The sequence below is a fragment of the Anthonomus grandis genome, chromosome 5 (genome assembly GCF_022605725.1).
Source record: "Anthonomus grandis grandis chromosome 5, icAntGran1.3, whole genome shotgun sequence".
NCBI classification, from domain to species: Eukaryota; Metazoa; Arthropoda; class Insecta; order Coleoptera; family Curculionidae; genus Anthonomus; species Anthonomus grandis.
The window spans coordinates 36,809,825-36,834,670 of NC_065550.1; the positions used below are offsets into that span (position 1 = coordinate 36,809,825).

The following is a 24,846-nucleotide window of genomic DNA, read 5'->3' on the forward strand; positions in this document are numbered from 1 at the left end:
TTTTAAGACTTTTAGAGCATTTGAAAATTTCCAAAAAAAAAATTTAAAAACATGGTATTCATACTCAATTAAATTATGCATTATCATACATTTAACCCTTAATATCTTGTAAAGTTTCCAGCTGAGAACAAAGTGTAATTATACATTTTTTAAAGTCTTTTAGAGCTTTTAAATATTCCATAAAAAAAAAATTCAAAAATTCAAAAATTTTGAAGACGTGTTAGTCATATTCAAATAAATTATGCATTATTATACATTAAACCCTTAATATCTTGTAAAGTTTCCAACTGAGAACAAAGTGTAATTATACTTTTTTTAAAGTCTTTTAGAGCTTTTAAATATTCCATAAAAAAAATAAATAAATTCAAAAATTTTGAAGACGTGTTAGTCATATTCAAATAAATTATGCATTATTATACATTAAACCCTTAATATTTTGTAAAGTTTCCAATTAAGAAGAAAGTGTAATTATTTTTTTTTAAGACTTTTAGAGCTTTTGAAAATTTCCAAAAAAAAAATTTTTAAAATTCAAAAATTTTAAAAACATGTTATTCATACTCAATTAAATTATGCATTATCATACATTTAACCCTTAATATCTTGTAAAGTTTCCAGCTGAGAACAAAGTGTAATTATACTTTTTTTTAAGACTTTAAGAGCTTTTGAAAATTTCCAAAAAAAAATTAAAAAAATTAAAAATTTTAAAAACGTGTTATTCTTACTCAATTAAATTATGCATTAATAAACATATAATGCTTAATATTTTGTAAAGCATTTAACTGAGAAAAAAGTGTAATTATACTTTTTTAAGTCTTTTAGAGCTTTTAAAAATTAAAAAAAAAAAATCAAAAAATTCAAACATTTTAAAAACGTGTTAGTTATACTCAATTAAATTATGCATTATTATACATTTAACCCTTAATATCTTGTAAAGTATCCAACTGAGAAAAAAGTGTAATTATACTTTTTTTAAAGTCTTTTAGAGCTTTTAAAAATTCCAAAAAAAAAAAATAAAAAAATTCAAAAATTTTGAAGACGTGTTAGTCATATTCTAATAAATTATGCATTATTATACATTAAACCCTTAATAACTTGTAAAGTTTCCAATTGAGATGAAAGTGTAATTTTTTTTTTAAGACTTTTAGAGCTTTTGAAAATTTCCAAAAAAAAATTTTAAAAATTCAAATATTTTAAAAACATGTTATTCATACTCAATTAAATTATGCATTAATATACATTTAACCCTTAATATCTTGTAAAGTTTCCAACTGAGAACAAAGTGTAATTATACTTTTTTTAAAGTCTTTGAGAGCTTTTAAAAATTCCAAAAAAAAAATTAAAAAACTTAAAAATTTTGAAAATGGGTTAGTCATTTTAGATCATTCAGTTTCAATTAAATTATGCATTATTATACATTTAACCCTTAATATCTTGTAAAGTTTCCAATTGAGAAGAAAGTGTAATTATACTTTTTTTTAAGACTTTAAGAGCTTTTGAAAATTTCCAAAAAAAAATTAAAAATTTTAAAAACGTGTTATTCTTACTCAATTAAATTATGCATTAATAAACATATAATGCTTAATATTTTGTAAAGCATTTAACTGAGAAAAAAGTGTAATTATACTTTTTTAGGTCTTTTAGAGCTTTTAAAAATTCCAAAAAAAAATTAAAAATTTTAAAAACGTGTTATTCTTACTCAATTAAATTATGCATTAATATACATTTTACCCTTAATATCTTGTAAAGTTTCCAACTGAGAACAAAGTGTAATTATACTTTTTTTAAACTCTTTTAGAGCTTTTAAAAATTTAAAAAAAAAATTAAAAAATTCAAACATTTTAAAAACGTGTTAGTCATACTCAATTAAATTATGCATTAATATACATTTAACCCTTAATATTTTGTAAAGTATTCAACTGAGAAAAAAGTGTAATTATACTTTTTTTAAGTCTTTTACAATTTTTGAAATTTACAAAAAAAAAATTGAAAAATTCAAAAATTTTGAAAACGTGTGATCTAAATTGATTAAATTATGATTCTAAAAAACCAATTGGAAAATGGTTGTATTGCTTTGTTTTGACCATATTATTCTGAATAATTTTTATGTTTTTTTTAATATTCTTTTCAAGAATTTAGATATTTTTCGATTTTGCTCGTTATTATTTTCTGAAAGGCAATTAAGAAATAAATAAATAAAACACAAAAAAAATTAAAAATGGCTTATATACCCGAAAGAGATTTAAAAACAATGCAAAAATTGGTCAAATTTGGTCAATTTCCTCAAAAAAAAAAATTGACTCCATTTTAAATACTTAAAACAACTATAAATCGATCATTGTTTACTAAAACTAAAAAAATCCATTTACAAAATGGCTGACTTGCTTTAAAGATATACATTATTTTATTATAAAAATAAAAAAATAAGTCTGCCTAGATGAAAATAAAAATGAAGTAATTACAATAACTAATTAAAATACTAAAAAAATTAAAGTAAGCTTCCTGGAAAAGAAGAAAAAAATACTTGAGTTAAGCAGATCCAAAAAAATGTGGAAATTAAATTAATTAATAAAAAAAATATATTCAAATTTAAGTTAAATCTCCTAATTAATTTTAAACCAAAAGTGTTTTTTTTTTTATGAAATTAAAAACAAAAACCGTATTATCACTACGACCGTTATTTGTCCAGAATTAGTTAAATAATTAACAATTTATACTGCAGTCAAGTTACATCCCTTAAAATCTCACCAACCCCTAAGAAAAACGTCCGAAATTGTAAAATATAGGGAGCATTTAGCACAGTGGGATAAATTTATTGAAAAATCGTCGAGTCAACTTATAACGGTGACATATGACGTGGTTTAACTTCCAAGACCGGATAAAGCCACCCGAAACTGGATAAAAATCGAACGGATTCTATTGAGGGATCGGACAGTCTGCATGAAGGCACCCGCTCATCATTTTTATAACCTTACATTTCTGTTATAACTTATATATTTTTCCTAATGACAGAAGTATATACATATGTCGTTCCTGGTTCATCAAGCAATTTGTCCTAATTTATTACTAGGAAGCTTTAAATGTAAAAATATTTTCTCGATTAATGGTTCTCGGAAGTTTCTTAGAGAATAATTGAGAGATTCATATTCAAGCAAAAAACCCGTAAATAATTCTCTCATGCAGGTAAACCAAAAACCGAATTTTATCTCGACTAGGGCACAATGAAAACAAGTCGAAGGGGTGAAAGGGGGGGTGGGGTGGCGAAACTGCCAAAATAAGTTGTTATCTTGCCCTTGCAGCGAAATTCAGTTGGAGCAGTTTCGCGACCGCAACATTCCTAAACCGGAAGTGTATTGACGTCGGTTTCAGTTATCTGTTAGTTAAAATAACACCGGACGCCCTATAGGCGCGTTATTTTCACGTTCTGCCTCCCATATCCAGGAGATATTATTATTGTTTGTTAGGTAGATTGAGCAGGGGGTTTTTTTAGAAAAAAATTTAAAACAAAACAGCATTTTTAATTAATATGTATCTACTATGAATGTATAGTCTATAAAAACGCTGAGACTGTAAGAAATGCGGTGTTTTCAGACGAATTATTGAACCTGAAAATTTTTAATATTTTAGGAGCTATAATAAACTGTAGGACCTTGCCGGTGATCTCAGTGGATTTAGAGGAGCCAGAATATGAATCCATTGTCAAAGTTTAAGCTTTTTCAATTTTCAGGTACAGCCCCAAGGGACACAAGATTAATTATAAGTAATTTAATATTTATTAAAGTGACGTTTATTTTCGAAAAAAAATTATATAATTACCAAATATTTAATAACTGACGTTGTTTAACACGTTTGTAATATTATATTTCTCTTCTTTGTTTTTAATTAAATTTCTCTTTAAAAATCTTAATAAAAAGCTCTTAGAGACCTAAAGAAAGTACAATTACATTTTCTTCTCAAATGAATACCTTAGATCATATTAAGGTAATCCTTCAGATTCGTTCAGTTTTATTAATGTTCTAAAGATGAGAACATGTTTAGCGAAACATGCGTCAAAAAATAAAAAAAATTAAGGTTCATTTTCATGAATAATCATGGCATTTTTAGATGATTTTACTCAATTAATGCATAACTTTAATGGATGTGATGCCAATTATCTATTTTAAATATTTTGTTAAATGTGAGACGTTTGCCATTAAATTTTTATAAAAAAATTCTTTATTAGACGCTTGACACACGTAACCTTTTAATCATCTTCAGGAAAAAAAATTATCTGGATTAAATCGAGGTACTTTTTTTTTAACTTAATTAGTGCATAATTTGAAATACTGAAGGGTATTAATTCAGAATTTAATTGACTATGAAGCATGTGTTTGATATTTTTTTGTTAAAAATGTTAATAGCTTTAAAAGCGTTAAATAAAATCATAATTTTATTTTTGTCTCTTTACAAGAGTATTTTTCTATTCTTCCCTTATATTTTTCTAATAAAATATTGTATTTCTTCCAGGCAGTTGAGTGATTGCTTAAATGGTTTTCCTTATTTTTTAGAAGCAGTTTGTGCGATGTTTATAATGTTTATGCAGAGTGTTCGATCCCTTAATAAAATCAGAGTTTCTAATTATTATTGGTGATTCGAATTACAATTTTTCTTAAATTAAGCAGTGACTGAACTGCCTGGAAAAAAGTAAATACTTTAATTAAAATGATCCAAAAATTAGCAAATTTTGAGAAAACCCAAGAGTTCCAAAACAAGGAAAACCATCAAAAAAATATAATTTTTTAAATTAATTTTGAATTGCGTGAAAAATTTTAATTTTTTATTATCAATTCTAAGATTTTTTATTTTTTTCCTTATTTCTGAATTTTTTTTTAACTTAGAGTATCTCTAATTTTACTGAGAGATTGGAGTTTGCATAGATATTGCCTGCTTAAAAATTAAAAAAAAAAGCCTTAATTACCAGGAAAAAATTAAATTATTAAACATTAAAACAAGAAAAATTATCTAAAGAAAATTAATTAATGATAAAAAATTCTTCAGCTCAATTAAAATATTTGGAAAATTTGTTAATTTCTATTGATGATTTTCTTTGTTATAATGCTTGTAATTTCCTATTTGTTTTGGCCCAAGTTTTACTCTTTTGTCTCAATTAATTTTTTTTAATTTCCGTCCAGAAAGTTAATTTTTTTTAAATAATAATTAATATTTTCTACATGTAATTAAACTGATTTTCTGTTATTATATGCATACATAAATACAACTATTCAAAAAAAAATTTTTTAATTAAATTTTTATATTTCTTAAATGTTTTTTTTTTTAAATATAATGTCCATGCAAATTGTCCAATGGTTCTCGCAAAAACTTAGACTTTTGAGAAAAATTCAAAAATTATAAATTTAAAAACACTAAAAGTGCCTGAAAAAAATTAATTAGGAATATTTATAAAAAAAATTCGGGCAATTTAAAATTAATTTGGAAAATTTGTAAATATTCTCTGAAACTGATTTCCTGTTTAAATACATTATATATATAAATATAATTCAACTAATAAAATAGTTTATTTCTTCCAGGCAGTTGAGTGATTGTTTAAATGGTTTTCCTTATTTTTTAGAAGCAGTTTATACGATGTTTATAATGTTTATTTTATTGCAGAATGTTCGATCCCTTAATAAAATCAGAATTTCTAATTATTATTAGTGGTTCGAATAACAATTTTTTTTAAAATTAAGCAGTGACTGAACTGCCTGGAAAAAATTAAATACTTTAATTAAAACGATCCAAAAAATATTCAAATTTTGAGAAAACCCAAAAGTATCAAAACAAGGAAAACCATAAAAAAAATACAGATTTTTTTAATTAATTTTGAATTGCGTGAAAAATTTTAATTTTTTATTATCAATTCTAAGATTTTTTATTTTTTTCCTTATTTCTGAATTTTTTTTTAACTTAGAGTATCTCTAATTTTACTGAGAGATTGGAGTTTGCATAGATATTGCCTGCTTAAAAATTAAAATGAAAAGCCTTAATTACCAGGAAAAAATGAAATTATTAAACATTAAAACAAGAAAAATTATCTAAAGAAAATTAATTAATGATAAAAAATTCTTCAGCTCAATTAAAATATTTGGAAAATTTGTTAATTTCTATTGATGATTTTCTTTGTTTTAATGCTTGTAATTTCCTATTTGTTTTGGCCTAAGTTTTACTCTTTTGTCCCAATTAATTTTTTTTAATTTCTGTCCAGAAAGTTAATTTTTTTAAAATAATAATTAATATTCTCTACATGTAATTAAACTGATTTTCTATTATTATATGCATGCATAAATACAACTATTCAAAAAAAATTTTTTTAATTAAATTTTTATATTTCTTAAATGTTTTTTTTTAAATATAATGTCCATGCAAATTGTCCAATGGTTCTCGCAAAAACTTAGACTTTTGAGAAAAATTCAAAAATTATAAATTTAAAAACACTAAAAGTGCCTGAAAAAAATTAATTAGGAATATTTATAAAAAAAATTCAGGCAATTTAAAATTAATTTGGAAAATTTGTAAATATTCTCTGAAACTGATTTCCTGTTTAAATACATTATATGTATAAATACAATTCAACTAATAAAATTGTTTATTTCTTCCAGGCAGTTGAGTGATTGTTTAAATGGTTTTCCTTATTTTTTAGAAGCAGCTTATACGATGTTTATAATGTTTATTTTATTGCAGAGTGTTCGATCCCTTAATAAAATCAGAATTTCAAATTATTATTAGTGGTTCGAATAACAATTTTTTTTTAAATTAAGCAGTGACTGAACTGCCTGGAAAAAATTAAATACTTTAATTAAAACGATCCAAAAAATATTCAAATTTTGAGAAAACCCAAAAGTATCAAAACAAGGAAAACCATAAAAAAAAATACAAATTTTTTAAATTAATTGTAAATTCCGTGAAAAATTTTAATTGTTTATCATCAATTCTAAGATTTTTTATTTTTTTCCTTATTTCTGAATGTTTTTTTTTAACTCAGAGTTACTATCTAATTTTACTGAGAGATTGGAGAGTTTGCATAGACATTGCCTGCTTAAAAATTCAAACTACCAGGAAAAAATTAAATTTTAAAACATTAAAACAAGAAAAATTATCTAAAGAAAATTAATTAATAATAAAAAATTCTTCAGCTCAATTAAAAAATTTGGAAAATGTGTTAATTTCTTTTGATGATTTTCTTTGTTTTAATGCTTGTAATTTCCTATTTGTTTTGGCCCAAGTTTTACTCTTTTGTCCCAATTAATTTTTTTTAATTTCTGTCCAGAAAGTTAATTTTTTTAAAATAATAATTAATATTTTCTACATGTAATTAAACTGATTTTCTGTTATTATATGCATGCATAAATACAACTATTCAAAAAAAATTTTTAATTAAATTTTTATATTTCTTAAATGTTTTTTTTTTTAAATATAATGTCCATGCAAATTGTCCAATGGTTCTCGCAAAAACTTAGACTTTTGAGAAAAATGCAAAAATTATAAATTTAAAAACACTAAAAGTGCCTGAAAAAAATTAATTAGGAATATTTATAAAAAAAATTCAGACAATTTAAAATTAATTTGGAAAATTTGTAAATATTCTCTGAAACTGATTTCCTGTTTAAATACATTATATGTATAAATACAATTCAACTAATAAAATAGTTTATTTCTTCCAGGCAGTTGAGTAATTGTTTAAATGGTTTTCCTTATTTTTAAGAAGCAGTTTATACGATGTTTATAATGTTTATTTTATTGCAGAGTGTTCGATCCCCTAATAAAATCAGAATTTCTAATTATTATTAGTGGTTCGAATAACAATTTTTTTTTAAATTAAGCAGTGACTGAACTGCCTGGAAAAAATTAAATACTTTAATTAAAACGATCCAAAAAATATTCAAATTTTGAGAAAACACAAAACTATCAAAACAAGGAAAACCATAAAAAAAAATACAAATTTTTTAAATTAATTGTAAATTGCGTGAAAAATTTTAATTGTTTATCATCAATTCTAAGACTTTTTATTTTTTTCCTTATTTCTAAATGTTTTTTTTTAACTCAGAGTTACTATCTAATTTTACTGAGAGATTGGAGAGTTTGCATAGACATTGCCTGCTTAAAAATTCAAACTACCAGGAAAAAATTAAATTTTAAAACATTAAAACATGAAAAATTATCTAAAGAAAATTAATTAATAATAAAAAATTCTTCAGCTCAATTAAAAAATTTAGAAAATGTGTTAATTTCTTTTGATAATTTTCTTTGTTTTAATGCTTGTAATTTCCTATTTGTTTTGGACCAAGTTTTACTCCTAATTAATTTTTTTTTTATTTCTGGCCAGAAAGTTAATTTTTTTTAAATAATAATTAATATTTTCTACATGCAATTAAACTGGTTCTAATAATATATGCATGCATAAATAAAACTGTTTAAAAAAATTTTTTTTAATTAAAATTTTATATTTCTTAAATGGTTTTTCTTCGAAATATAATGCAAATTGTCCGATGGTTTTCACACAAATTTTGACTTTTAAAAAAAAATTCAAAAACTGGAAATTTAAAAATATTAAAAGTGCCTGAAAAAAATTAATTAAAAATATTTATAAAAAAAAATCAGGCAATTAAAAATTAATTTGAAAAATTTGTCAATATTCTCTGAAACTAATTTCCTGTTATTATATGTATCAATATAATTTTTCTGAATATATATATTTTTTTAATTCAACTAATAAAATAGTTTATTTCTTCCAGGCAGTTGAGTGATTGTTTAAATACTTTTCCTTATTTTTTAGAAGTAGTTTATGCGATATTTACAATGTTTATGCAGAGTGTTCGATCCCTTAATAAAATCAGAATTTCTAATTATTATTAGTGATTCGAATTAAAATTTTTTAAAAATTAAGCAGTGACTGAACTGCCTGGAACAAATTAATTAAAAAGATCCAAAAAGTGAGCAAATTTTGATAAAACCCAAGAGTTTTAAAACAAGGAAAACCCACAAGAAAAAAATATGAATTTTTCAAATTAATTTTGAATTGCGAAAATGTTTTAATTGTTTATCATCAATTTTAAGATTTTCTGTTTTTTTTGCTTTATAAGTTATAAGTTTTACTCTTAATTAATTTTTTAAAATTTTTGTCCAGAAAGTTAATTATTTTTTTAATTAATATTTTTAACCTGCAATTAAACTGGTTTTCTATTAATATATGCATGCATAAATACAACTGTTTTAAAAGATTTTTTTAATTAAAATTTTATATTTCTTAAAAGGTTTTTCTTCGAAATATAATGCAAATTATGCGATGGTTTTCACACAAATTTTGACTTAAAAACACAAAAAGTGTCTGGAACAAATTAATTAAAAATATTTAAAAAAAAAAGAAATTCAGGCAATTTAAAATTAATTTGGAAAATTTGTAAATATTCTCTGAAACTGATTTCCTGTTTAAATAATTTATATGTATAAATATAATTTTTTCTATTTATATATTTTTTTAATTCAATTAATAAAATAGTTTATTTCTTCCAGGCAGTTGAGTGATTGTTTAAATACTTTTCCTTATTTTTTAAAAGCAGTTTATGCAATATTTATAAAGTTTATGCAGAATGTTTGATCCCTTAGTGGTTCGAATTACAATTTTTTTAAATTAGGCAGTGACTGAACTGCCTAGAAAAAAATAAATACTTTAATTAAAATGATCCAAAAAATTTGCAAATTTTGAGAAAACCCAAAAGTCTCAAACAAGGAAAACCCACAAGAACAAAATATGAATTTTTCAAATTAATTTTGAATTGCGTAAAAAATTTTAATTGTTTATCATCAATTCTAAGATTTTTTATTTTTTTCCTTATTTCTGAACTTTTTTTAACTCAGAGTTACTATCTAATTTTACTGAGAGATTGCATAGAAATTGCCTTCTTAAAAATAAAAGAAAATGCCTTAACTACACAGGAAAAAATTAAATTTCAAAACATTAAAACAAGAAAAATTATTTAAATAAAATTAATTAATAATAAAAAAAATAAAAATTTTCAACTAAATTAAAATTAATTTGGAAAATGTCTTAATTTCTTTTGATGATTTTCTTTGTTTTAATGCTTGTAATTTCCTATTTGTTTTGGACCAAGTTTTACTCCTAATTAATTTTTTTTAATTTCTGTCCAGAAAGTTAATTTTTTTTTAATAATAATTAATATTTTCTACATGCGCATTTAAACTGGTTTTCTATTAATATATGCATGCATAAATACAACTGTTTAAAAGATTTTTTTAAATTAAAATTTTATATTTCTTAAATGGTTTTTCTTCGAAATATATTGCAAATTGTCCGATGGTTTTCACACAAATTTTGACTTTTAGGAAAAATTCAATAATTGAAAATTTAAAAACACAAAAAGTGCCTGGAAAAAAATTAATTAAAAATATTTATAAAAAAGAAATTTAAAATTAATTTGAAAAATGTGTAAATATTCTCTCAAACTGATTTCCTGTTATTATATGTATCAATATAATTTTTTTATGAATATATATTTTTTTTTAATTCAACTAATAAAATAGTTTATTTCTTCCAGGCAGTTGCGCAATTCTCCGAACAGTTTTTCTTATTTAAAACACAAATTTAATTAAAAAAATGGAAATTACTTGAAATTTTAAATCCTAAAAATAAAAAATAAGTTTTTTCAAAAAATCTTTAATTTATTTTTTCATTTAATTTAAAATCAAAAAAGTCCTATAACTCATCCAAGACCCAATCGTTTAAATTCAATTAACAATGATTTATCCTCTCATAATAACATTACATATTTACGGCATCAAAACCCAAGTTGTTATAAATAAAACCGTTTATTTATAACAATTGACTAGATAGCCATTTAAGATATACAAAAGCCCACTTAAACCATTATTGCGCTTACAAATAAATAATAGCGGGTCATTCTTCAAAATAAACAGCATAAACCCAAGAGAAAATTAAGTGAAAATTTTTCGAGAACTACCCTTATCAAGGTTAAACTCCAATTAAACCAGTTCCTGCAATTACCAACTGCTTAAAACGTATCAAACGCTCCTCTTAGCCGGTCGTATAATCAACATGGCCACCGTTCAAATTAAATCCGGGAACATTTTGGGTACCACCGGAAAAAGTATTAAGGGTGATACGTATTATAAGTTTTTGGGAATCCCGTATGCTACGCCACCAGTGGGAAATTTAAGGTTTAAGGTCAGTTGTTTTTGTTTTTGTTTCTATATAGAATTTTGGGAAGCTCATATTGTCTTGTAAAACTTATTATTGATATATGAAGATAAAATTAGGAATTTGCCTGCATCTTTTTGATTTCAGTAAATTCTGGTTTCTACAAGGCTCTATTGGATCTTCTTCATTCAAGTGAATTAATGTTATTCTTTAATTTCTTCTAATAATTTTTTGTTTAAATAATAATTATTTTTCCCAGGCAGTTGAGGTAGTCAGTTGTATTTTTCAAATAGATCAATAAAATCCGATGGTTTTTCATAAAAATGTTGGTTTAAAATAATTAGAAGTTTAGGGTAAATGAAAAATTATACACTTATTTATTAAAGATCTATCGGTTTTTATAATTCCCGACATGTTTCGGATACTGCTATGTCCATCATCAGGGCATAAAAAGTATAAAATTGGTATAAGTTATACACATCAAGATTTGAGTCCATGTCAAAAAACCCTTTATTTAATATTATTATTTTTAATTTTATTTATTTACATTCTATGTTGACAAGGATGAAAAGAAACTTCCAAAGTTCTCCGTGAATCTTCTACTTTCCTTTCCACAAAAAAATTTTAGTATATATAATTTCAGAAAACTGAACAACCCTTAAAGTAACCAAAGTGCCTAGAAAAAAATTAATTTAGACAAATAAATTAAAATTGTTCATAATAAGAAATAAAATTTTTTTAGGCAATCTAAAATTAATTTGAAAAATTGTTCTCGATCTGACTTTCTTCATAAATAGGATTTTTTCGAATTCTTCTACTGAAATATTGTATTTTTTCCAAATAGTCGAGGAAGATGCATTGTCTGAGTACTTTGCCTTTTTCCATTTTTCAGAAGGAATTAATGTATTGTCCATGCAAACTGTCCGATCCCTTAATAAAATCCGATGGTTTTTCATAAAAATTTCGACTTAGAACAAATGGAAATTTAAAAACAACAAAAGTGCCTGATGAAAAAATTAATTTAGAAAAAAAATACTTATTTCAATTTTATATTTTTTTTCTGCATAAATACAATTTTTCACACTTTTCCCTTTTTTTAATGATTCTACTGAAATATCGTAGGTGTTTTTTCCGGACATTTTTTAAATGGTCTTTCTGAAAATTACAATCTAAAATTCAAGTTAATAAATCACTTGGTGCACACTTATTCCTTAGGATCTCTAATTTTTCTTAATTTTTTTTTTCAATTTTTGTCCACTTAGTTGGGACTCTTTTCATTATTATTTTTTTAAATAATGGTAATTTTTTCCAGTGCAGTTGAGGCAAATGCATCATGCATCCAAATGTATGCACAGGCATACAAATTTTCAAAATGATAATAAATATTAAAAATCAATATTTCCAAAAAAATTTTTTTTTCTCAAATTCTTGTTTGAATTTGAAAAAACGCTGAAATAGGTGTCCAATGAAATTATCTTTAGAATATGTGTACAAATTTTCAAAATGATATCTGGTCAATTTTTTGAATTATGAACTTTATGTCAAATAAATATTAAAAAAAATCAATATTTCCAAAAAAAAATATTTTTCTCAAATTTTTGTTCGAATTTGGGAAAACGCTGAAATAGGTGTCCAACGAAATTATCTTTGGAATATGTGTACAAATTTTTAAAATGATATCTAGTCAATTTTTTGAATTATGAACTTTATGTCAAATAAATATTAAAAAAAATCAATATTTCCAAAAAAAAAAAATTTTCTCAAATTCTTGTACGAATTTGGAAAAACGCTGAAATAGGTGTCCAACGAAATTATCTTTGGAATATGTGTACAAATTTTCAAAATGATATCTGGTCAATTTTTTGAGTTATGAACTTTATGTCAAATAAATATTAAAAAAAATCAATATTTCCAAAAAAAAATTTTTTCTTCAAATTCTTGTTCGAATTTGGAAAAACGCTTAAAAAGGTGTCCAACGAAATTATCTTTGGAATATGTGTACAAATTTTCAAAATGATATCTGGTCAATTTTTTGAGTTATGAACTTTATGTCAAATAAATATTAAAAAAAATCAATATTTCCAAAAAAAAATTTTTTTCTCAAATTCTTGTACAAATTTGGAAAAACACTGAAATAGGTGTCCAACAAAATCATCTTTGGAATATGTGTACAAATTTTTAAAATGATATCTGGTCAATTTTTTGAGTTATGAACTTTATGTCAAATAAATATTAAAAAAAATCAATATTTCCAAAAAAAAAATTTTTTCTCAAATTCTTGTACAAATTTGGAAAAACACTGAAATAAGTGTCCAACAAAATCATCTTTGGAATATGTGTACAAATTTTCAAAATGATATCTGGTCAATTTTTTGAGTTATGAACTTAATGTCAAATAAATATAAAAAAAAATCAATATTTCCAAAAAAAAATTTTTTCTTCAAATTCTTGTTCGAATTTGGAAAAACACTTAAAAAGGTGTCCAACGAAATTATCTTTGGAATATGTGTACAAATTTTCAAAATGATATCTGGTCAATTTATTGAGTTATGGACTTTATGTCAAATAAATATTAAAAAAAATCAATACTTCCAGAAAAAAAAAAGTTTCTCAAATTCTTGTACGAATTTGGAAAAACGCTGAAACAGGTATCCAACGAAATTATCTTTAGAATATGTGTACAAATTTTCAAAATGATATCTGGTCAATTTTTTGAGTTATGAACTTTATGTCAAATAAATATTAAAAAAAATCAATATTTCCAAAAAAAAAATTTTTTTCTCAAATTTTTGTTCGAATTTGGGAAAACGCTGAAATAGGTGTCCAACAAAATTATCTTTAGAATATGTGTACAAATTTTCAAAATGATATCTGGTCAATTTTTTGAGTTATGAACTTTATGTCAAATAAATATTAAAAAAAATCAATATTTCCAAAAAAAAAATTTTTTCTCAAATTTTTGTACGGATTTGGAAAAACGCTGAAATAGGTGTCCAACGAAATTATTCATGGAATATGTGTACAAATTTTCAAAATGATATCTGGTCAATTTTTTGAGTTATGAACTTTATGTCAAATAAATATTAAAAAAAATCAATATTTCCAAAAAAAAATTTTTTTCTCAAATTCTTGTACAAATTTGGAAAAACGCTGAAATAGGTGCCCAACGAAATTATTCATGGAATATGTGTACAAATTTTCAAAATGATATCTGGTCAATTTTTTGAGTTATGAACTTTATGTCAAATAAATATTAAAAAAAATCAATATTTCCAAAAAAAAATTTTTTTTTCAAATTCTTGTTCGAATTTGGAAAAACGCTTAAAAAGGTGTCCAACGAAATTATCTTTGGAATATGTGTACAAATTTTCAAAATGATATCTGGTCAATTTTTTGAGTTATGAACTTTATGTCAAATAAATATTAAAAAAAATCAATATTTCCAAAAAAAAATTTTTTCTTCAAATTCTTGTTTGAATTTGGAAAAACGCTGAAATAGGTGTCCAACGAAATTATCTTTGGAATATGTGTACAAATTTTTAAAATGATATCTGGTCAATTTTTTGAGTTATGAACTTTATGTCAAATAAATATTTAAAAAAATCAATATTTCCAAAAAAAACATTTTTTCTCAAATTCTTGTTCGATTTTGGAAAAACACTGAAATAGGTGTCCAACGAAATTATCTTTGGAATATGTGTACAAATTTTCAAAATGATATCTGGTCAATTTTTTGAGTTATGAACTTTATGTCAAATAAATATTAAAAAAAATCAATATTTCCAAAAAAAAATTTTTTCTTCAAATTCTTGTTTGAATTTGGAAAAACGCTGAAATAGGTGTCCAACGAAATTATCTTTGGAATATGTGTACAAATTTTTAAAATGATATCTGGTCAATTTTTTGAGTTATGAACTTTATGTCAAATAAATATTTAAAAAAATCAATATTTCCAAAAAAAATTTTTTTCTTCAAATTCTTGTTCGAATTTGGAAAAACGCTGAAATAGGTGTCCAATGAAATTATCTTTGGAATATGTGTACAAATTTTCAAAATGATATCTGGTCAATTTTTTTAGTTATGAACTTTATGTCAAATAAATATTTAAAAAAATCAATATTTCCAAAAAAAATTTTTTTCTTCAAATTCTTGTTCGAATTTGGAAAAACGCTGAAATAGGTGTCCAATGAAATTATCTTTGGAATATGTGTACAAATTTTCAAAATGATATCTGGTCAATTTTTTTAGTTATGAACTTTATGTCAAATAAATATTTAAAAAAATCAATATTTCCAAAAAAAATTTTTTTCTTCAAATTCTTGTTCGAATTTGGAAAAACGCTGAAATAGGTGTCCAATGAAATTATCTTTGGAATATGTGTACAAATTTTCAAAATGATATCTGGTCAATTTTTTTAGTTATGAACTTTATGTCAAATAAATATTTAAAAAAATCAATATTTCCAAAAAAAATTTTTTTCTTCAAATTCTTGTTCGAATTTGGAAAAACGCTGAAATAGGTGTCCAATGAAATTATCTTTGGAATATGTGTACAAATTTTCAAAATGATATCTGGTCAATTTTTTTAGTTATGAACTTTATGTCAAATAAATATTTAAAAAAATCAATATTTCCAAAAAAAATTTTTTTCTTCAAATTCTTGTTCGAATTTGGAAAAAACGCTGAAATAGGTGTCCAATGAAATTATCTTTGGAATATGTGTACAAATTTTTCAAAATGATATCTGGTCAATTTTTTTAGTTATGAACTTTATGTCAAATAAATATTTAAAAAAATCAATACTTCCAGAAAAAAAATTTTTTCTCAAATTCTTGTACAAATTTGGAAAAACGCTGAAATAGGTGTCCAACGAAATTATCTTTGGAATATGTGTCAAATTTTCAAAATGATATCTGGTCAATTTTTTGAGTTATGAACTTTAGGTCAAATAAATATTAAAAAAAATCAATATTTCAAAAAAAAAATTGTTTCTTCAAATTCTTGTTCAAATTTGGAAAAACGCTGAAATAGGTGTCCAACGAAATTATTCTTGGAATATGTGTACAAATTTTCAAAATGAAATCTGGTCAATTTTTTTGAGTAATGAACTTAATGTCAAATAAATATAAAAAAGAATCAATATTTCCAAAAAAAAATTTTTTTCTCAAATTCTTGTACGAATTTGGAAAAACGCTGAAATAGGTATCCAACGAAATTATCTTTGGAATATGTGTACAAATTTTCAAAGTAATATCTGGTCAATTTTTTGAGTTATGAGTTTTATGTCAAATAAATATTAAAAAAAATCAATATTTCCAAAAAAAAATTTTTTCTTCAAACGCTTGTTCGAATTTGGAAAAACGCTGAAATAGGTGTCCAACGAAATTATCTTTGGAATATGTGTATACATTTTCAAAAAGATATCTGGTGTATTTTTTGAGTTATGAACTTTATATCAAATAAAATTAAAAAAAAAATTAATATTTCCAAGAAAATTTTTGAAGATTGATTAATTTTTTCTAGATGGCTTTACTCGTTTCAGATTTTTCCATTTTTTCAAAATTTTCCTCATGAAAGTGAAATAGTCTCGCTCTTTAGTTTCATCTTATTATTTTTTCTAAATTTTTGTCCAATTCAAGTTAATAAATCACTGGTCCACACATCAGGTGCTCTTTTCTTGGGATCTCTAATTTTTCTTAATTATTTTTTTGTAAGTTTTGTCCACACAATAAGTTCCTTATATGTAATGTATAATGTCTATGCAAACTGCCCGATCCCTCAATAAAATCCGATGGTTTTAAAAATAAACATTTTGACTTTTAAAACGTCTAAAGTAACCGAAGTGCCTAGACAAAAATTATTTAGAAAAAAAATTAAAATTGTTCATAATAAGAAATAAACAATTTTTCGGGCAATTTAATATTATTTTAAAAGAATTATTAATTTGCTTCTCAAACTGCTCCATATATACGAATTTTTCCAAAGTTTTCGGTTTCTATTTTAACTTTTTACTAAAATGTTGTATTTCTTTCAGGCAGTTAGGGCTAATGTATTTTCCAAATAGTTTTTCATTTTTTTAGAAGCAATTAATACAATGTCCATGCACACTGTCCGATCCCTCAATTTTAGGTTTTTAATAAAAATTTGGACTTTGGAAATTTGAAAAACATCTAAGGTGAAACATCTGAAATGCCTAGAAAAAAATAATTAAAAAAAAAAAAATAAAATTGTTCATAACAAAAAAAATAAAGTTTTTCGAGGAATTTACAATTAATTTAAAAAATTTATTAATGTTTTGCTCCAATTGATTTTCTGCATAAATATACGATTTTTCTGAATTTTTCTTTTTTTTTTATTTTTCTACTGAAATATTGTATTGTTTCCAAGCAGTTGATCCATTTTTTAAATAGTTTTTCTAAAAAATTCTTTCTGAAAATTACAATCTAAAATTCAAGCTAATAAATCGGGTGCTGTTTGATGATTAATTTTCTTTTATTCGAAATTCGAAAACGCTTAAAATGAACAAAGTGCATGGAAAGAATTAATTTAAAAAAAAAATTTAATTGTTCAAAAAAATAAATATTTTTTTTTTTCAGGCTAATTTGGGAAATTAATTAATTTTTTTTTTAAATTGATTTTCTGCAAAAATACGATTTTTCCTTTTTTATATATTTCTCTACTAAATTATTGTCGTTTTTCCAGGCATTCCATTTTTTTAATTATATACCATTGGTGGATGAAACCAAAAATTTATTAATAACAGTTGATAGCAGGTTAAGCTTCTTAGCCCATATAAATAAAAAGTTGAGCGTTGATGATAAAAAAATAAAATATTTCAAGCAATTTCAAATTAATTTGAAAAATTCATTAATTTTTTCTGGAACTGATTTCCTGCATAAATACCATTTTTCTACTAAAATATTATATTTTTTTGCAGGTAGCTGACATATTTTTTTCTGAAAAATTCTTAATAATATATAAAATACATACCAATTCCCTAGCAAATTAACATATTGTAATTTAGTGAGCAGCATTTAATTTTTTTTTAAATTGAATTGAATTTTAAATCTACACCTTCAAAAGTTATATTCCTGTAGGCTCCACGATCAGTAGATCCATGGCAAGACACTCGGGACTGTACAAAAGACGGAAACGTATGTCTGAGCTTGAACTTCGTAACCAAAAAAATCGAAGGTTCCGAAGACTGTTTGTACCTTAACGTGCATACGAGGGCGGTACCGTCAGCCGATGAGAACCCACTGAAGGCGGTACTGGTCTATATCCATGGGGGCGGTTTTACCGCCGGTACAGGTACTGAAATGATGGCCGGTGCCGACCTGATTATGACCGAAGATGTGGTTTTTGTCAGCATGAATTATCGACTGGGGATTTTTGGTAGGAAAACAACATTTCTTCAAACAAGTTTAATAATAGTGGATTGTACGGTTTTTAGGGTTTTTAAGTTTAGAAGATGCAAGTTTGGGTGTCACTGGTAATAACGGACTAAAGGATCAAACGTTTGCCCTAAAGTGGGTTAAAGAAAACATCAAAAATTTTGGTGGTGATCCAGATAACGTCACGATTTTCGGTATTAGTGCCGGTGGAGCTTCTGTACAATTTCAAGTAAGATGTTTATGAGCTTTCTTTAGGGCATAATTTTTTTCTCAAAAATGTGTAAATTTTTTACAATAAAAGTTATTGGAAATAGTCCATGGTAGCCACTAGTGAAACAAAGTCGATCCTACGTTTAATAGAATTCGTGAAAATGGCGGAAAACTTTGAAATAAAAACATGTTTTTTCTAGAAATCGAAAAGAAATATTTTCGGAAACCTAATGGAAAACAAGTCACAGGCGTTTTTTGGATTTTTCAAAATTTATCCTCTGTATAGTCCCTCCCTAGGTTAATAATATTATTATTAAATTCTTCTGCAAAATCACTGTTTTTTAATGGTATCCATGAATAAAAGATGATTTTTTCCTTAATAATCTCCAGTTTAATAAAACTGTTTTTTGCACTAAATATTTATATATATAAAATTATATCAAATTTAAATAAACAAACAGTGTTATTAAATAGTGATGTTGTCGCCGAACTTGTCTCTTGTTTCTATGTATTATTTTGAAAAACAATGATTTTTTAAAACAAGCAAGGGTAGTATTGATAAATAATAATCTTTTGGCAGAAAATGTAAAAAAAAATGAATAAAAATCAATGAATGAATGTTTTTGGAAAAACTGTATTTATTCCATAATTCCTTTAATTTCCCACGAATTTCCCTGGAAATTAGGTCATTAAAAAGGATTCTTAATTCAGAAAAAATGTACTCAAGCACATTTTTTTAACTTAATGGTTTCTGGGTTATTTTTTTTTGAAAATTTGTAAAAATAAAATAAAAGTTTTTCATATTTTTTGAACCGATTTCCATTAAATAGATCAGAATTTTTTTAATAATATTTGAAATTCTAGCCTTGACTCATTATTGTAGAATTTAAAAAAAAAATTAATTTTCGTCAAAAATTAAATAAAAATTCCCTTATTTTTTTTTAAGTAAATTTAATTGGTTTTGAGGAACATATTTTAAACAAAATTTGTTGAAAATATATTATGGTGATTACCAGTAAAGGAAAATTGATCTTATCTTCTATAAAATTGCGGAAAATGACAGAAAACCTTGAATAAAAAAAAAAATATTTCTAGATATATATTTTAACGTGCGGGGTTTTGAGGAAAATGTTTTAAATAAAAGGCACAAATAAAAGAAAATTGATTCTATCTTTTATAGAATTAAAAAAAATGGCAAAAATCCTTGAATTAAAAATATATTTTTTTTTCAAAATCTATGGGAAATTTAAGACTTTTTTTTATTGCAATGGACAGTAAATGCAATCCTCTACCATAAGCATGTCTATAGTTTTTTTTTAAATTAATAGGAAAGAAGATATGAACGTTTTTGCTTTTTTCAAAACTCTTCAAGGGACAAAATTAAGAAGAAAAATCAAAAAATTAAGTAATTAAAATTTTTTTTTTAGCATCTCTAGTTTGAAGAGCTTTTAGTCATAAAATACTTTTTTGTCATTTGGATAATAAAGGTCCCATAAAGAAAATAAGAATTGATTCTCCCTCTACACTTCCCCGAAAGTTAAAAAAAAATTGTTATACCATTTTAAATTGTTGCCTTGACCTTACCTTAGCAAAAAATATTAAAAAAAAATTTTAAATTTTAAATAAAACTTATTGAGAATCTATTAGTAAAGAAATATCTGTCCTATGTTATCCAGAATTCACAAGAATTGCGGAAAACTTTGAAGTTGAATATTTTCTTATAATAGTGGGTGCTAAAATAAGTAATTCTCTACCAAAAACTATTTAATGATTTATTTTGAAAACTCAATAAATAGGAAACAAGTTACAAGTATTTTTTAGATTTTTCAAAATTTTTAGAGGTCACATTTAAAAAAAAAACCATTTAAATCAAAAAATATTTTTTTTAGCTATTTTAGTTTAAAGAGCTTTTAATAAGAACACTTTTATGTTACATAAATAATAAGGAAGCTACTTAGATTACTAAAGTCTTCTCCATCACTCCCTCTCTCCTCACTTTATATTTAAAAAAAAAAAATCTACTTTTTTTTTATTTTTTTATTCTTTAAATTAATATTTTATTTTATTTTACAGAAGAAAACAGGATTTACGAGAATTTTTTCAAAATTTAATCTGTGCATAATTTAAACGGACGTGACGCTTTTTTCCTCAAAATTGCTTTGAGCACAAAAATACTGCATATATATTTTTCAAAATCTAAAAAAAAAAACAAAATATGACAAAACCTTTTTTTTTATTAATTGAAAATTCGTTGCCACCATCGCTGTATAAACAAATTAGTAGCTTATTTTTTTGAGCAAATTTTAATTTCTTTAATTTCAAATTCTTTATTACAAAGGTTCAACAATGAACATAGCATGCGTCAATTTTAAGCCTTACCTAAATGTATACACTAAAGTCATTAATAATTAAAAGTTAAATAGAGACATACATATACTAACTCAATACTTATTAAAACGAACTTACAAAAGAAGACTTAAAGGCTAAAACACTATAGACTAGGGACTAAACTTGCACAGATTTTCCATTTTTTAGGTTCAAACAGTAAGTATAACGAATAATATACTGTCATTATACGGTATTTTTTAAACAAAGGTGCAGCATGGTCTAAAAACCCATCTCCATCTATTTCTCAATGGTTTTCATGGTGAAAATCAAATTTGGGACATACGGTATATATGCATTTACATATTCATTAAGGAAAAAAATCTATATCGGAAAAAAAATAAAAAATAGACATTTTGTTTTTGAATTAAATATATATTTTTTTTGTTCGGGTTTTTATGGAAATACACCTTCTTACATTAAAAGAAATAGCGTCCATTATCGGTGTTTAAATAAATTAATTTATATTCTTAATGGATCTTTTTTCTAAGGCACTCTGTTTATTAAAAAATATTCCTTTCAAGCATTTTTTTCATTTGTTTTTTTGATAAATATAAATAAAATAAGTAATTTTTTTTATAATTTAAGCATTTTTGCATAATTTATGTAAGCATGTTACTTATTGCCATCAAATAAATGTAGCATTGAATTCTTCATTTTTTATTATAAAACTTGTTGATTTTTTTATATTTTTAAAAAACTTATACATTAATTTTAATATTTTTTTTGTAAAATTCGTTGCCTTCCATGTACTAAAAAATTATTGCAAAAAATTCTTAAGAAAAGCTTCATTTATTATCAAATAGTTAAATAAATCTTATTGCAATTAAATTCGCTAAACCTTTAAATAATATTTTTTTAATGTTAATCGCGGTTTATTTAATTAATTAGTGAATTTCTTATTGGGTAAAAAGTTTCTTTAGAAAAATTAAATTAAAATTATTTTTTTTAGTTTATTACGAGTCAAATTAATACATGTAGATCAAATTTGGGACACACTGTGTATATGTAAATTAATTTTATTTATTTTTCTTATCAGGATTCTTATACATTTATTTAATAAATTTTTTTTTTCATCTTAGTCTTTTTTACACAAAAAAAAAGAATTTTACAGAAAAATTTTCGTAAAGGAGTCAACATTACCAAAAAAAAATTAATTTTTTTTTCCCTATTTAGCCTCTCTCTTAAAAAAGTCTCATCGAAAAAAAAAATAAAAATAAATATTGTTAACTGCTGCCAAAAAATTGACGAAATCTTGTGGGGCCCATGACTTTCTTATCTGGAAAAATGATGAATTTTCTTTTTTTTTTCTGAAAAACGTGTGCGGTTTTGAAAAAAGTTCTTTTATCAAAAGTTCTTAGGATCAATCCGGAGTAGCCATTAGTAAATAAAAATCCACTATATCCTTCATAAACTTTAGGAATATGGCAGAGTTCTTGACCTCTAACGACATCATTTCCATTAATATCCTGAAAACCTATAATTTTATCCACAACCACACTTCCAAATGCCCTAAATCCAAAAACACTCTAAAAAAACTCAAAGTCCAGACTTTTTAGCTACTCTCACCGACGGCCAAGGGTCTTTTCCACAAAGCAATTGCCCAAAGTGGCTCAGTCTTCAACACTTGGTCATGGGGTCAAAAAAACGCCATTTCCATCGCTAACATGCTCGGAAAAACGGTTACAAGCGAAAAGGAAGCTTTGGAGGTCCTTATGGAGACTTCTGCTGAAGAACTGGCTCAAACAGCTCTAACTATACCAGAGGTAACCAACTCAAGCCCAAAAAAAAAACAATTTTTAACATTTCTTTTAAGTATATTTGCGATGGGAGCGTAAGAAGACCTTTTGGACCGGTCATAGAGACACCAAATCCAGAAGCTTTCTTATGCGAAGACCCTGCAGAGTTGCTGAGATCGGGAAGGTTTAATCAAGTGCCATTAATTCAGGGTAAGTAGAACATTAGTAAGTTATTTTTTTTTTCTCTTACTTCTTCTATTATAAGCCTTAACAGAATCCAGGAAGTTGTTTCCTTCTTTTCTGGAAGTCTGAATGCATGGCTTTTTAGTTGCCTTACTTGTGTTAACTAAATTCTTCATATAACCTATTGTTTTTAATATGCTCTCTTTGTTTAATATTCTAATATTCAATTCCATGTATATAATCATATTACCTTCTGTAATTATGCTTTTTTTGTATTGGTGGCTAATAAACGTCTTATTATTATTATTATTATTATTATTATTATTAAGGGGTGCTAAGTGTTACTTACGGGGTTCTTAGGGGTGTGTCAAGATGAGGGTCTTCTGGTCCATGCCAAGATAATGCCCCAAAAAGATCAAGGGTACTACGCTAAAAATGTTTTATCCTGGAATATCAAAAAGGATCCAGCCAAAGCACCCAAATGGCAACAGATGCTGAGGGAGCTTTATTATCCGAATGGGGTCACCGAGGAGGGACTTATTGAGGTACTTGATCAAATATTAAGAGCTCTTGTGTTAAAAAAAATCTATGTTTTGCAGCAAATGGGGGATATATTATTTAACCTAGGGGTCATCGAGTCGACTAAAATAATGATTTCCAGCGCCAAAAACCCCATATTCCTTTATATGTTTGCTTATGACGAAAAAGCCAGCGACATCTTTAAAACTATGATAGCAATTGGTAAACTAAATTGAATTTAATGTCTACAGCAACTGATTCGAACTATTTCCAGACAAGAAAGGGGTTTCTCATGGATACGACTCGGCTTATCTACTGTCGCTCAATCACTTCCCAATGAAAATCGAATACACTCCAGAGGACGTTAAGGCCATAGAAGTGATGGTGGGACTCTGGAGCAGTTTCGCTCGAACTGGAAAGCCGCATTTGGAGTGGGAGGAGGTCACCGATAAGGATAATTTGAGGTATTTGAGGATCGCAGGGAAATTGGAGATGTTGAGCGATCCATTTGGGGAGAGGATGAAGGTCTGGCATGAGATTTTAGAGGAGGCAGGAGGGTTCGACTTGACCAACGACGAGATTGGCAATTAGGTGGAGATGATTTATTAACTCATTGCAGGAAAAATTTGTTTGCACAATTATTATTATGTTATCTGATATTATATAAATATATTGTTTTTTTTTTAAGTGGGTTTTATTATGAAATTCCTTAGTAATTATTTGGAGAATTTTTAATGATTCAAGGCCTGGCTTCTTGTCGCTAATCGAATCAAAAAGTAGAAAATAATTTTTATTTACAAAGAGTTTTTTTTTACAGCAGTAGAAGGTTGGGCAATCAACCTCAAATAAAAATCATAATAAAATTTAAGTTATTAACAGCATAATTTAAATCAGACCAAAGAGCTTAGGGTGAAAGTGAAGAGTTATGAAAATGAATTAAAATGCACCCCGTGCAAAAAAGATGCAATTTCTCAAAAACCACTTCGAATAAATTAATCAAATAAGAAGCAGCTGTTAAAAAAATATTTACAAAAAGTTGAATTTTTGAAGATATTTTTACGTCAAAAAGGCAAAAAGAATTTTTTGATTTTCAAGTATATGCTTTGACAAAAAGTGGAATTTCTCAAAAATTACTTGATTGGAATTGATGAAATAAAAGGGAAATTTTTAGGAAAACATGTTTTAACATTTTTTTTAATAGCTCAGAAATA

General features: G+C 24.7%; 1 protein-coding gene across 1 annotated transcript; it reads left to right on the plus strand.

The window, feature by feature from the left end:
- The first annotated feature begins 11,050 nt into the window (after positions 1–11,050).
- On the plus strand, positions 11,051–24,322 carry LOC126736496 (esterase E4-like). Its single transcript, XM_050440874.1, has 8 exons — positions 11,051–11,233; positions 18,303–18,600; positions 18,659–18,828; positions 22,754–22,960; positions 23,011–23,143; positions 23,477–23,661; positions 23,716–23,857; positions 23,910–24,322. The coding sequence occupies exons 1-8, from the start codon at positions 11,105–11,107 to the stop codon at positions 24,224–24,226; spliced, it is 1,581 nt and encodes a 526-aa protein (XP_050296831.1). The 5' UTR covers positions 11,051–11,104; the 3' UTR covers positions 24,227–24,322.
- Positions 24,323–24,846: the final 524 nt, after the last annotated feature.